The sequence below is a fragment of the Nematolebias whitei genome, chromosome 14 (genome assembly GCF_014905685.2).
Source record: "Nematolebias whitei isolate Nwh7 chromosome 14, NemWhi1, whole genome shotgun sequence".
NCBI classification, from domain to species: Eukaryota; Metazoa; Chordata; class Actinopteri; order Cyprinodontiformes; family Rivulidae; genus Nematolebias; species Nematolebias whitei.
In genome coordinates this window covers 40,099,379-40,112,309 of record NC_056511.1, presented here as the reverse complement: position 1 = coordinate 40,112,309, position 12,931 = coordinate 40,099,379, and the positions used below count along the sequence as shown (strand labels likewise).

General features: G+C 39.9%; 1 protein-coding gene across 1 annotated transcript in view; it reads left to right on the top strand.

Annotated features, from left to right (window-relative positions):
- Positions 1 to 12,651, top strand: part of LOC119420185 (voltage-gated potassium channel subunit beta-2) — a 40,161-nt gene extending 27,510 nt beyond the window's left edge. Inside the window, exons 2-14 of the mRNA XM_037687570.1 lie at positions 1,117 to 1,160; positions 1,247 to 1,284; positions 1,523 to 1,602; positions 1,806 to 1,850; positions 3,545 to 3,589; positions 3,673 to 3,716; positions 8,407 to 8,493; positions 8,577 to 8,662; positions 8,740 to 8,860; positions 8,954 to 9,048; positions 9,130 to 9,250; positions 10,740 to 10,828; positions 12,258 to 12,651. Coding sequence (XP_037543498.1) covers positions 1,117 to 1,160; positions 1,247 to 1,284; positions 1,523 to 1,602; positions 1,806 to 1,850; positions 3,545 to 3,589; positions 3,673 to 3,716; positions 8,407 to 8,493; positions 8,577 to 8,662; positions 8,740 to 8,860; positions 8,954 to 9,048; positions 9,130 to 9,250; positions 10,740 to 10,828; positions 12,258 to 12,347 — 985 coding nt within the window. The 3' untranslated portion in view covers positions 12,348 to 12,651. The remainder of the gene's footprint in view (positions 1 to 1,116; positions 1,161 to 1,246; positions 1,285 to 1,522; positions 1,603 to 1,805; positions 1,851 to 3,544; positions 3,590 to 3,672; positions 3,717 to 8,406; positions 8,494 to 8,576; positions 8,663 to 8,739; positions 8,861 to 8,953; positions 9,049 to 9,129; positions 9,251 to 10,739; positions 10,829 to 12,257) is intronic.
- The last annotated feature ends 280 nt before the right edge of the window (positions 12,652 to 12,931 follow it).

The window sequence follows — 12,931 nt, the reverse complement described above, 5'->3', positions numbered from 1 at the left end:
GAGCTCAGCCTTCTCTCCAGACAGTCAAGTCCTGACCAATGAGAAAGAACCTACAAACATGTTTCTGCATTTACAATTAAAATAATCTAATTGGATAATGATATATTCATTTATTAAAATTTTTATAGCTCAACTGCAAAGTATTTCATATACAGTATATAGTAGTTAATATAAAATAAAAATTGACAAAATAATTTAAATGTAACATTTCATATGTACTGAATTCTTAGGAGGTTGACACAGTGGCTCAGTTGGTAGAGCTGCCGGCTCTCAATGAGAAGGTTGCTGGATCAAATCCCCACCGGGGGCCGTTCTGGGTGGAGGTTGCATGTTCTCTTCATGCTGTGTGGGTTTTCTTCAGGTACTCCGGTTTCCTCCCACAGACCAAAAACATGCATGTTAGGCTGATTGGTAACTCTAAATTGTCCCTAGGTGTGAGTGAGAGAGTGAATGGTTGTTTGTCTCGTTTGTCTTTATGTGTCCCTGTGATGGACTGGAGACCTGTCCAGGGTGTGTTCTGCCTCTCGCACAGTGGCTGCTGGATATGGGCACCAGTGACACCTGTGACCCGAAAAGAAAACTCGGATAAAAATAATGGATAGATGGATGGATTCTTGGGCCTGGTCTGAAGGCGTTGAAGGCCCTGAGGGTTTCAAACTCCTCCAACACCATAGTTTCCCTTTTCAGACCTGCCTGTGTGTTTAGACACAAATGGACATACTGTAGATCTAACATCACTGCTGATGCCTTTCCATCTTGGCATTGTGATCACACACATTAAGGCTCCAGAACAGCAACACTTCAGCTTAAATAGAGACAGTCCCTATAACAGATGTTAATACAGTCGAGTGACAAGACCTGGGTGATATTTTATAACATATGGAAGCAAAGAGTAAAACGAGTTTTTACAAATACAGCAGTTAAGTTTTAGTAAATAAATACAAACAAGGATTATAACAGCACGTCATTCATCTCAGGTGGCATATACCTATGTTTAAGAACTAATTATGTTATTCTATGTGCACCAGAACTTTAAATTAAACAACTCAAACGCTTCTATGATTTAGTTGCTTTGTGCACATGTTTTAAATCATGTTGTTGTTGTTTTTTTAACAGAAACCTTGGAAAATCAGGCTTGCGTGTGTCCTGCCTTGGATTAGGTGAGATGGATTGAATTCTTGGGGGGTGGGGGAGCCACCTTTCTGAAACCCTAAAAGTAACGGATCTGTTTCCTTCTCTCGGTCAGGCACCTGGGTGACATTTGGATCGCAGATCTCTGACGAGGTGAGACCTCTGTGGTTTCTCTGCACCGTCGCTCGTGTTGATTTTAAAGAACTGCAAACACAAACCTCTGAATTTCCCATTAGATGTTTCAAAACTGCATAAATCTCATGAAATTAGCAGATTTTGAAGATTTATTTTGTGCCTTTACTGCATTGTCACTCCTGGAATACACAAAAACAACATCTGGGTGATCTTAATTGACTACATATGTCTGTGTCCTATATTTTATTTCCCTCAGATGGCTGAGAACCTCATGGCCATAGCTTATGAAAACGGGGTGAATCTGTTCGACACAGCAGAGGTGTACGCTTCTGGAAGGTCAGACTTTCTTCTCAAGCAGAATCAAATCTTTCCTTTTGCAATATTTCTGATTTTGTTTAACTTCCCTCTTAAGGCAAATTAACAAATTTAAAAAAATGTGTTTTAGATCATGTCTTAAGACATCACTTTTGAATGTTGTTTTTAAATTAAATGTTTGTATGTTTCTGTGCACCAGCCTAAATAATCATCTCTCTTTACAGAGCGGAAATCACTCTAGGGAACATTATCAAGAAGAAAGGATGGCGGTAAGATTCATCATGTTTTCTGGCTAACGTATAATCTATTAAACCACAAATACTTTTTAATATCAAGTATCTGGCTCTGAAAAGCACAGTATTGATTTTAAAATCTAAAAACCAGCCAATAGGGAGCGCAAGACAGTGAATCTCTTGTGCCGGCACCAAGCCTGTGTATATGATGAGGGTTGTGTCAAGAAGGGCATCCAATGTAAAACACTTTTGCCAAAACTAATATGCGAGTTCATCTAAATGATGCCATACCAGATCTGTCAAGGCCCGGGTTAACAATGACCACCACCGGTGCTCTTGACAAACAGGGTGTCAGCAGAAATTGTGCTACTGTTAGTCAAAGACTATGAGGAGAGAAATGTGTCAGGAGACAGAGGAAGAGGAGGAAAGTCAAGAATGTAGGACTGAGGGTGGCAACTCTAAATGTGGGGACAATGACAGGCAAAGGTAGAGAGGTGGCTGACATGATGCAGAGAAGGAAGGCAGATGTTTTATGTATGCAAAAGACCAAGTGAATGACAGCAAGGCTTGCAGTATTGGAGCAGAGTTTAGGCTGTTTTGTCATGGTGTGGATAGGAAGAGAAATGGAGTAGGGGTGGCCCTGAAGGAGTTGGCAAGGAATGAAGTAGAGGTGAAACTAGTCTAGATAGGGTGATGTGGACGGTACATGTTTGAGGACAGCAGGATTGTGGTGGGATGGGCTGAAGGAATGTCAGATAGCTTCAAGGTGGGGGTGAGACTGCATCAAGGGTCAGCTTTGAGACACTTCTTGTTTGCTTTGGTGATGGACAGACTAACAGATGAGGTCAGGAAGGACTCCCTCTTGACTCTAATGTTTACAGATGACATTGTGATCTGTGATGAGAACAAGGAACAGGTGGAAGAGAACTTGGCGAGGTGGAGGTATGCACTTGAAAGAAGAGGAATGAAAGTCAGCCGTAGTAAGACAGAGTTCATGTGTGTGAATGAGAGGGAGGAGGTGGAACAGTGAGGCTACAAGGAGCAGAGGTCACAAAGGTGCAGGACTTCAAGTACTTGGGGTCCACTGTGCAGGTAAATGGGGAATGTGGTAAAGAGGTGAACAAGAGAGTCCAGGCAGGATGGAGTGGATGGAGAAACATTTCAGGAGTGATTTGAGACCAAAGAGTATCAGCAAAAGTCAAATGAAAAGTTTACAAGACAGTTGTGAGACCAGATGTGTTGTATGATCTGGAGACAGTGGCATTGACAAAAAGACAGGAGACAGAACTGGAAGTGGTAGAAATGAAGATGTTCATGTTCTCCTTAGGAGTGACAAGGATGGATAAGATTAGGAATGAGATCATCAGAGGTACAGTTGCCAGGAAAAAGACAAAAAAAGCTAATGAGGCGAGGGGAAAAGAAGAAGATTTCTAAATTTAAACGATCTCAGTGAAAAATCACACTCTTCAGAAAAAATGGCTTTGGCCTAAAAAAAGATTTAAAAAAGAAAAGTGTTACCAAGTAAACTCCAAGATCATTTTTGTTGCCAACTCAACCAACTGGCACTGAAACACAAAGCAACGCGTTTATTATCTTATCACGGCAGTCATAAAACGCATGGAAATAATATATTATATCTTTGTTTTAGAAAACAGCCGACATAAATCTATCCACATTTTAAGGTACTTGAGGTAAAACTGTGCTCCTTATTACGTCTGTATCCCTTTCAGGCGCTCAAGTTTTGTCATCACAACAAAAATCTACTGGGGAGGCCAGTGAGTTCAACACTAAAATATCTGCTGTTTACTTCTGTTGTTTTACTGGAACATCAATAACTCGTGTCTTCATCGTTCCACAGAGCAGAAACAGAACGAGGACTCTCCAGAAAGCACATAATTGAAGGTAAAGCACAATCTACCTAAAAAATACTGGTTTGGAATTTCATTCAAGGAAAGGTCTCTGTGAAGAAGTCCACCTGCAGTTCAACTAAAAACAATTTAAAACAGAAAAGAGGCTGAAAATACTATATTTTCCGGTGTTTAATTAAATGAGATTGGGAACATCACCTTGACGTGGTGCACACATGATCCAGGCAAGTAGGTATCTCTGCAGACAAATTCGGAAGGCATATCTGGAAGACCACATCTGATTGGATGATAAAACAATGGGCGTATCTGGAGGGTCACACATGATTGGACAAAAAAAAAGGCTGAACCAAAAAAACAAGCCATTTGTGTTAACCACAGACATATTATGTCTAAAAACAAGGCGTTATTGGCAGATTGTGTTAACCACAGACATATTATGTCTAAAAACAAGGCGTTATTGGCAGATTGTGTTAACCACAGGCACATTATGTCTATGATGTTAACCAGTTCGACATTAGCGGCGTCTCCATAACTTTTCTTTCTGCCTCTCAACACAGAACTTCTGGTTACATTTCAAAATAAGAGCAACATAAATGTGTAGTGGGGAGTGCTAAATGTTTGTTTTTTAATACCTAGACATTACATTAAAAAAAAAAATCTATTTTTGTTGTTGAATAAAGTGAAAATAGTTACAATCAATTCATAAAGAAAGAGAAATAAAGTAACCAAAATATTAATGATACTTAAACTGGCTTTGGGACAAAGGATGTTTCCTTTAACTTCACATTGTCTTGTTAAACCTTTTAAATCAGTCACTGCAGATGAGTGATTGTCAGTTTCTATAAGATTTCTGCAACTGGAGCAGGTTAACCTCCTGTTTACTGGTTAACCTCCTCTGCTGTCTCACATTTTAAGGGTCAGTCCTACTCCATGTTTCAGCTCCTTTCATACATCAGGTCTCATAAAAGAACTTCTAAAGAGAACATTTTGTTTTTAGCTTTTGTTTTGGGCCATTATCGTGTTACAGGACTAATGATCTTTAATTGAGACCAGACTTTTTGACAAATTTAGCAAGTTTCGCTTCAGATGCTTCATATACCATACCATACCAATTTATTTATATAGCACTTTAAACAGTGACAAAGCACACCAAAGTGCTGTACAGGGACAAACAGAACAAGCACATAGCAACAGATTACATAACAGGACACCAAAAAGTAGAAACCAACAAAAACAATAATGAATAACAACAACAACCGCAACATGACCAACACAGTGTGATGCACACAGACTCGGCACAGATCACACAGTGCAGAAAGCCAGGGAATAAAAGTGTGTTTTTAAGCGAGATTTAAAAACTGTGAGGGAGGGGGCCTGTCTAACGAGCAGAGGTAACTCATTCCAAAGTCTTGGGCCTGCTACAGAGAAGGCCCTGTCACCTTTATTGTACCCAGACCACACTCAAACCAACCTGTGTCAGGTGCAGCCTACAACCCAAGGACTAAAGAGAATCTTCTTGTGTTTGACTGCAGATATAACGCTGGTTCTTAGAAACCTTCAGTTTAAAAAAAGACCTGACGTAACTTACCTAAAGAGCAGCAAATACAGCTAACCAATCAGTGTTTGTCCTCTACAAACACCTATTCTCTAGAAACGCCCACTTTTGGTCTGCAGAGAACCCCTTCTCGATCCAGGGGGCTATATCTGGGGTGCAGCCCCTAGTAGGGTACCCCATGACCAATTGTTAAGAGAGGGTCAAACTAAGAGCAACTCAAAGACCTTGATGTTTGAGAACGTCTAAATGGACTACATAACCCAGAATAGAGGAACTCTGGGCACCCTGGTGGAGCCAAGCCTGGGAGTGGCTCTTCTGCAGTGACCTGGTGGTCAAGCCTTGGCTCCTGGCACTCTGCTGGGCCAAGCCTAAACACACTATTGAGAGCCACCTCTATGAAGGCCCACCACCTGAGTTGCTTTTGTAGCATGGTTGAGCTGATCCTTGGAGACTGAGCTCCATCATCTGTGAGGAACTGAAGCTGCTGCTTCACATCAAAAGGGACTGAGGCGGTTCTATCATCTGATCAGGATGCCTCCTGGACGCCTTCCTCAGGAGGTTTTCCAGGCTTGTCTCACTTGGAGATATTGTGGAAGACCTCAAATCTGCTGGTAGGATTACAGTATATACATTTTCTCTAGTTTGGGAATGCCTTGGGGTCCCCCAGGAGAATCTGGAGAGTGTTGCCAGGGAGAGGACTGTCTGGGTTTCTCTCCTGGACCTGTTACCATACCTCACTGTTGTGTGAGGGATCTTTCCTAGTCGGATATACCCAGAAAACATCCAGAGCAAGGCAACCTAACAAGATGTCTGAACCACCTCAGCTGAATCCGTTAGATGTAGAGATGATGGAGCTCCTCACGTTATCTGACCAGGAAACTCATTTTAGCTGCTTTTATCCAGGATCTCATTCTTTCAGCCATGATTCATACCTCACGACCATAAGTGAGGAATGGAATGCAGACAGACCAGTGGATTGTGATCTTTGCCTTTTGGTTCAAGATTTTCCCTATAAAAAATAAAAGATCAATGATTTTATGACTGTGGACAAGTCGTCCATCTCAAACTCAGTCCTACCATCACTTGAGACAAGACTCCCAGAGCCATTTTTCACCTGAGATCCATGATTTCGGAGGAACTGGATTTAATGCCAGCCAGATTTTCATTACAATTCTGAATATTTGTTTCACATTCACCAATAAAAACATTTTTTTTGCCACCATGTCTTTCTTGGTGCGAAGCAGTTGGTTACTGGGTCTCTCTGGCATTTATAGAGCTGAGGTTGTAACTTAAAAAATATCTTAAATAATTTCTAAGTTTTTATTACATTTATAATATTTTATTTATTTGCTTTAGGCTAGCCGTTAAAAATTAAATTGGCATAGGAATTGACATGTTGATTTCCTGTTCAAGATAAAATACAATAACTTTTATCTTTTATCACACCGTCAGAATTTAAAGGAACATTAGAACCAATTGATCAACAATTACTTATGCATGCTGCAATGCATTTTGGGTAAATGACGCAGACAGGTTGCACCAGCGTGGGCTCCATTAAACTTGAATGTTAATTATGGGCATTATCTGACGTTTAGCTCTTAAGTTTGAACCGGAGCGCATTGACAGGGAGGAGATTGGAGAAATGTCTCCACTTTAATGTTAGCTCCAGAGCTAATACTGTATGTACAAGTGCATCTCAAAAAATGTGAATATCTTGAAAAAGTTCAATACTTTTTGTCAATCATTTCAGAAAGTGAACCTCATAGATTCATTACACACAGGGTTTAATATTTCAAGCCTTTACTTTTTTTTTGGTAATTTCAATTATTATGTCTTACAAATAATGAACAATTAAAACTCAGAAAATTAGAATATTCCGCAGGCAGCTTTTGGTACCTTTGTCAGTGTGAGCAGGAGACAAGTCCTGCTGGAAAATGAAACCAGCATCTCCATAAAGTTCGTCAGCAAAAGGAAGCATGACGTCCCTAAAATGTCCTGGTAGATGCTGCGTTGACTGTGGACTTCAGAAAACACAGAGGACCAACACCAGCAGAAGACATGGACCCAAACCATCACTGACTGTGGAAACGTCACTCTGGGCTTCAAGCAACATGGATTCTGGACCTCTCCACTCTTCCTCCACTCTGGGACCTTGATCTCCAAATGACATGAAAATTTACTTTAATCTGAAAAGAGGACGTTAAACCACTGAGCAACAGTCCAGTTCTTTGTCTCCTCAGCAGATGAGACACTTCTGACATTGTCTCTGGTTCAGGAGTGTCTGGACTTGAGGACTGAGACATTTGTAGCTCATGTCCAGGGGTTAATCAGCTGATCAGGGTGTGGCATCATGAGTTTACAATATTGAGGCTCAATGGGATTAACCTGTATAAATTAAGGTTGAATGAAAAATATTCTCATTTTCTGAAACATTGAATGGTTTTATTTTATTTTATTTGTAAGCCATAATCATCAAAATGACAAGAAGTAAAGGCTTGAAATATTTCACTCTGTGTGATTAGTCTATATTAAATGTGAATTTCACTTTCTGAAACGATTGACAAAAATATTGACCTTTTTCACAATATTCTAATTTTTTTTAGATGTACCTGTCTAAGAGGTTACATCCACAGCTAATAGTGTTAGCTCCAGAGTTAATAAATTAAAATATCACAAGTCGATCAAGTTCAATCGTTTCGTCTCATACATTGTGCATAAGAACTAAAACAAAGTATAATTTTATCATGAAGTTTTAACTTTTTTGTCTTGACTTCTTGTGCTTTATTCTCCACTATAACTGATGTACGTTATCACCACAGAATGCATTGCACTGGTAAAATAATGGTGACCTCCTTAGGTGCAAAATGTAATAAACATTATTTAAGTATATACAAGATTTCACTTGTCACAAACAACAAATTTTAGTAGAAAAGAGAACTAATATATTAAGTCTAATATGTGCAGGTAGTCAGAGATCTGTTTAATATAATAATTCACTGATCCTGATTATGTCATTCTTTAGATGAGTGTATTCTTTTCATACTGTGGCTCCTGATGCGTTGTTTATTAGCCATAAACACACCTAAAATAAGATAACATGATAAATATTCCACTTGTTAAATATTAGCCTGTAAGACTGAGTCTAATAACCGAGCCTTGTTTTTTGCAGGTTTACGAGGATCCTTGTCGAGACTGCAGCTAGATTATGTGGACATAGTTTTTGCCAACAGAAATGACGTCAACAGTCCAATGGAAGGTCAGTTCAACACCATTTTTCGTGTCCTACTAATCTGCATAACATAGTACAAGTTTTGTATTTTACTTGTCAAACTTTTGCAGAGATTGTCCGAGCCATGACGTTTGTAATAAACCAGGGTATGGCCATGTACTGGGGAACCTCACGCTGGAGCACCATGGAGATCATGGTAAAGAAATATTATGTAAATCACAATATTTCTAAATGCAGATCTTACCCGTTTGGTTTCTGTCTCGTTGGCACCAGGAAGCGTACTCAGTGGCACGCCAGTTCAACCTGATCCCGCCTGTGTGTGAGCAGGCAGAGTATCACTACTTCCAGAGGGATAAAGTCGAGGTGCAGCTTCCTGAACTCTACCACAAGATCGGTCAGACATCCACGCTCCCACAGCTTTGTTCACTCGGATGTGTTTAAACTGAAGCTTAATCTGTCTCACTCTTTGTTTCTGTCTCTCTCTCAGGGGTGGGGGCCATGACCTGGTCTCCTCTTGCTTGCGGACTGATCACGGGGAAGTACAGCGATGGCGTTCCAGAGTGCTCCAGAGCATCGATGAAGGTCAGTTTGACTTAACGGACATTCGTTGCCAGGTAAATTCAAGATTGTTGTTTTTTTTTTAAACATTTGGTTCTGATGAAGGGATACCAGTGGCTGAAGGAACGGGTGAACAGTGAGGAGGGTCGCAGGCAGCTGGCTAAAATCAAGGAGCTCCATCTACTGGCAGACAGACTAGGCTGCACCGCCGCACAGTTAGCCATAGGTAAACGATGCTGCCTTACCTTTCATCATTGTGTGGCTGGAAATTAAAATTGACCACATTTGTGTCACAGTTCTGGTCTATGCTTAAGCCTAAGCTTAAGTCTATGCTTATGCAGACCCATGTTCGTGCTGTTCTTCGGCATATTGTTTTAGTACTACTAGTGATTAGTGTATTCTTAATTTAGCATATTTCTTAGTTCATATCTTAGGTCTTATTACTGTTTTTCTTTCCAATTTATACTTTTGTTGGATGTAACTGGGACACTGTGTACACAATTGAGTTCCACCACATGTACCACATGTGATGTGAATGACAAACTTTAAATCTTAAACCTTAAAGCCACAAAATCACTACTCATATACTCTTATAAAAACGTACTGCCCACATGCAGGTGGAGTACAGTAAATCATCATCTTTAGCCCTTTTCAAGAATCAAAAGGAGCTGAAAGTGCTTCACAGCGCAAAAGTTTAAACGAACAATACAAAAATGCTAGAGTGCCACAAGCGAGGTTGTTGTATTGACTTTTCTGGACCATAACTTTTAATCTGTCCAAGAAAATTTAATGAAACTTTAATACACATAAGCATTATCACTAAACGGTGTCGCATACACTTTTCATCACCTCCGTTTCAAGGTCAAGGTCACAAAGGTCAAAAATAATACAAGGACTTTTCTTGTCCTGGTCATTGCTATAGATTGCTGTAAAATAGTTTGTTGATGGGCGTATAATATATATAATATATATATTGTCGTAATTGAAGGTTTTTAAAGGCAGAACCCAAGAGTGCAGGCAGGACTCGGGAGACTCGGTGGTTAAATAACACTAAAACAAAATGGCTGTCGAGGCAGCAAAACTTACATTACTGAGACACGTAGAGAATCACTAGGAGGCACTCAGGAAACAACAGGGACTTAGGAGGATTACCAGAGGAATACATGACGATGCCCAGACCAGGAATAACACCAAGACACAGAATTCTATACAGACACTGACGAGGACTAAACACAAAACACCTGTAAGGCTCACAGGTGTGGGAAAAGGGAAAGTACACGAGGGGAAACAGGACAGAGACACACCAATAGGGGCAATATCACCACATATATAATATATATTGTTTATTTGTCATATGCAGGCTAGCACAAAGTCAACAATGCACTGAAACGTTCAGAATGAGAAGAACCATTTCAACTTGTTATCAAAACAAGAAATACTATAGCATGCAATAAAAGTACAAAATAATGTACCAAAATGTGAAAAAATATAACATTTACAAAGTGCAAAAGAAACATAGTAAACAACATGCCATATATAGTGTTCTAATTTGTTTTAAAATTGATTTTTAACTTTAATCAGTGATTTTAATTTGTGCACCTGTCCAGCATTTATGAAAAGATAAACTTGTGATTTGGGTTCTGCTCTTTATAGAACCAGAACAAAGAAAATGTTGAGCCACTAGGAGCTCCTGACCTCCTGGTTTTCTCTTCCAGCTTGGTGTCTGCGCAGCGAAGGAGTCAGTTCCGTCCTTCTGGGTGTTTCGAACGCAGAACAGCTTATCGAGAACCTGGGTGCCCTTCGGGTAACATCTGTCTCCATCTGTGTTTTTATTCATTCATTCAGCCTTTATTTATACAGGTTAGTCTCATTGAGTCACGAGGATTCATTTTCAAGAGAGACCTGTTTTAAGCAAAACTACAGATGAGGTACACACAACAACGAACAGTCATAAAAAGCATATAAAATGAAAAGTTAATAAAGGAAGTGATATAAAACAAAATAAAAACAAGCTACATTATGAAACGAGGTAAAATACTAAAAACAGGAACATGTCTGCATTGATTTTTGTATTGAACTTAACGATTGTTTAAAATCCCTTAGAGAGGTGAAAGTCGACAGCTTCAGATCTTTTTGTAAGGTGTTCCAGGATACTGGAGCAGCGTAAGAGAAGGTCCTTTTGCTGAATTCAGTCCACACTGAGGATACACCTCAGGCCTTGATGTCTTGCGAGCGCACGCTGTAGCTGCACTAACAACGTAACATGTAGGAGGAGATGTATGAAGGCAGCAGACCAAGAAGTGACTTAAAGATGAAAATGAACCAGTGAGAGTCTGTATGAAGTTAATGATGACCAGTTGATCAAATAATACAAGGTGCAGTGATGAGCACGATGGTTACAACTAGTTATGAATCTTAGCGTGACATGATAGACAGCGTCCAACAACTGCAAGGTGCTTGCAGGAGCATTCATGTAAATAATGTCACCGTAGTCAATGGCCGGAAGAAAAGTCGTATTTACTGTACAAGGTGTTTCCATTCAGCGTTCAGTTAAACAAGATTTATTTCTGAAAAAGAAACCCAATTTTAATGTCAATTTCTTTATCAAATTATTGACATGAGGCTTGAAAGAGAGATGTGCATCGACCAAGATTCCCAAGTATTTGTAAGAATCAACAAACTCAATAGGAACACCATTCGTAGCAAAGACACAAGGAAGGACTGCTGGTACCAACTTCCTGTTTGAAAAGAACATCCCTTTGGTTTTATCAGCATTTAGCACCAGTTTAAGACAAAACAAATCTGACTGAAAAATATTGAATGCAGACTGTAAACGCTGGAAAACCTTTGCAACTGATTTAGCTCAACAATAAACAACTGCATCATTGGCAGAGAAATGTAAGGATGCATCAGGAATGATCTGAGCTACATTACTTATGTAGATTGTAAAGAGAGTGTATCCTAAGACTGAGCCTTGTGGTACACCTTTGTTGACAGTTAAATAACTGGAAGAAGTACCATTGTGTTGAATACGTTGTGTCTGGTCTGAGAGATAATTAGAAAACCAACCAATAGTGGGATCTGAGAGAGAGCTTATGACATAAGATGTCATGATCCACTGTATCAAAAGCTTTAGATCGGTCTAAAGTTTGATCCCAACAGGATGAGCTAAAATCACTTAAGATAAAACAAGATCCCATTCGTAATTAATATTTTGTTTCTTTTTCTTTCAGATTTTATCTCAAATGACCCCGCAGACCATCACAGAGATCGACGCCCTGCTGGGAAACAAGCCACATGCCAAGAAAGAGTCCCGCGCTTGAAGCTGCGAATTGAAGTGACCGAACAAAAACTCTGGGAATCGGCACTTTTTGCTCTGCTCTATACTCAACTTGCATGTTCTCCGCAACATTACGCTTCCAGTATGTGCGCACAATCATTCTGCGCAGTAAATTTTACCATGTATTTAAAAAAAGAAAAGTGGAACATATCTCTTAATTATGGGAAGAAAAAAAAAAAGCTCTATCGACCATCGTCCGTTGATCGCAGATGATCTAGAAGCCGACTAATGCTGAGCAGAGTGACGGAAACACAGAGGGATTCAGTTGGACTCTTGGTAGTCAAACGTTCAGGAGTGGAAAAAAGAAACCCCCACGTCTTTAGTAAATCGTAACTTCTCTGGTTAAATGGTGCTTTCTCTGGACACGTGAGCCTCATTCATTCGCAGCCGCCTGTGGTTCTGTCCGGTGTTTAGCACCAAATGAAAAGAGAGACAAAGGTTAGCGCTCGTGAATCTAATTCCTCGTAATGTGCATGTACGCTCACTGATTTACAGGGTTGGGAACAGTGGAATGCTCGTAGAGCCATTAAACTGACTCAAGTGCTTATACAAACAAACAAACAAAAA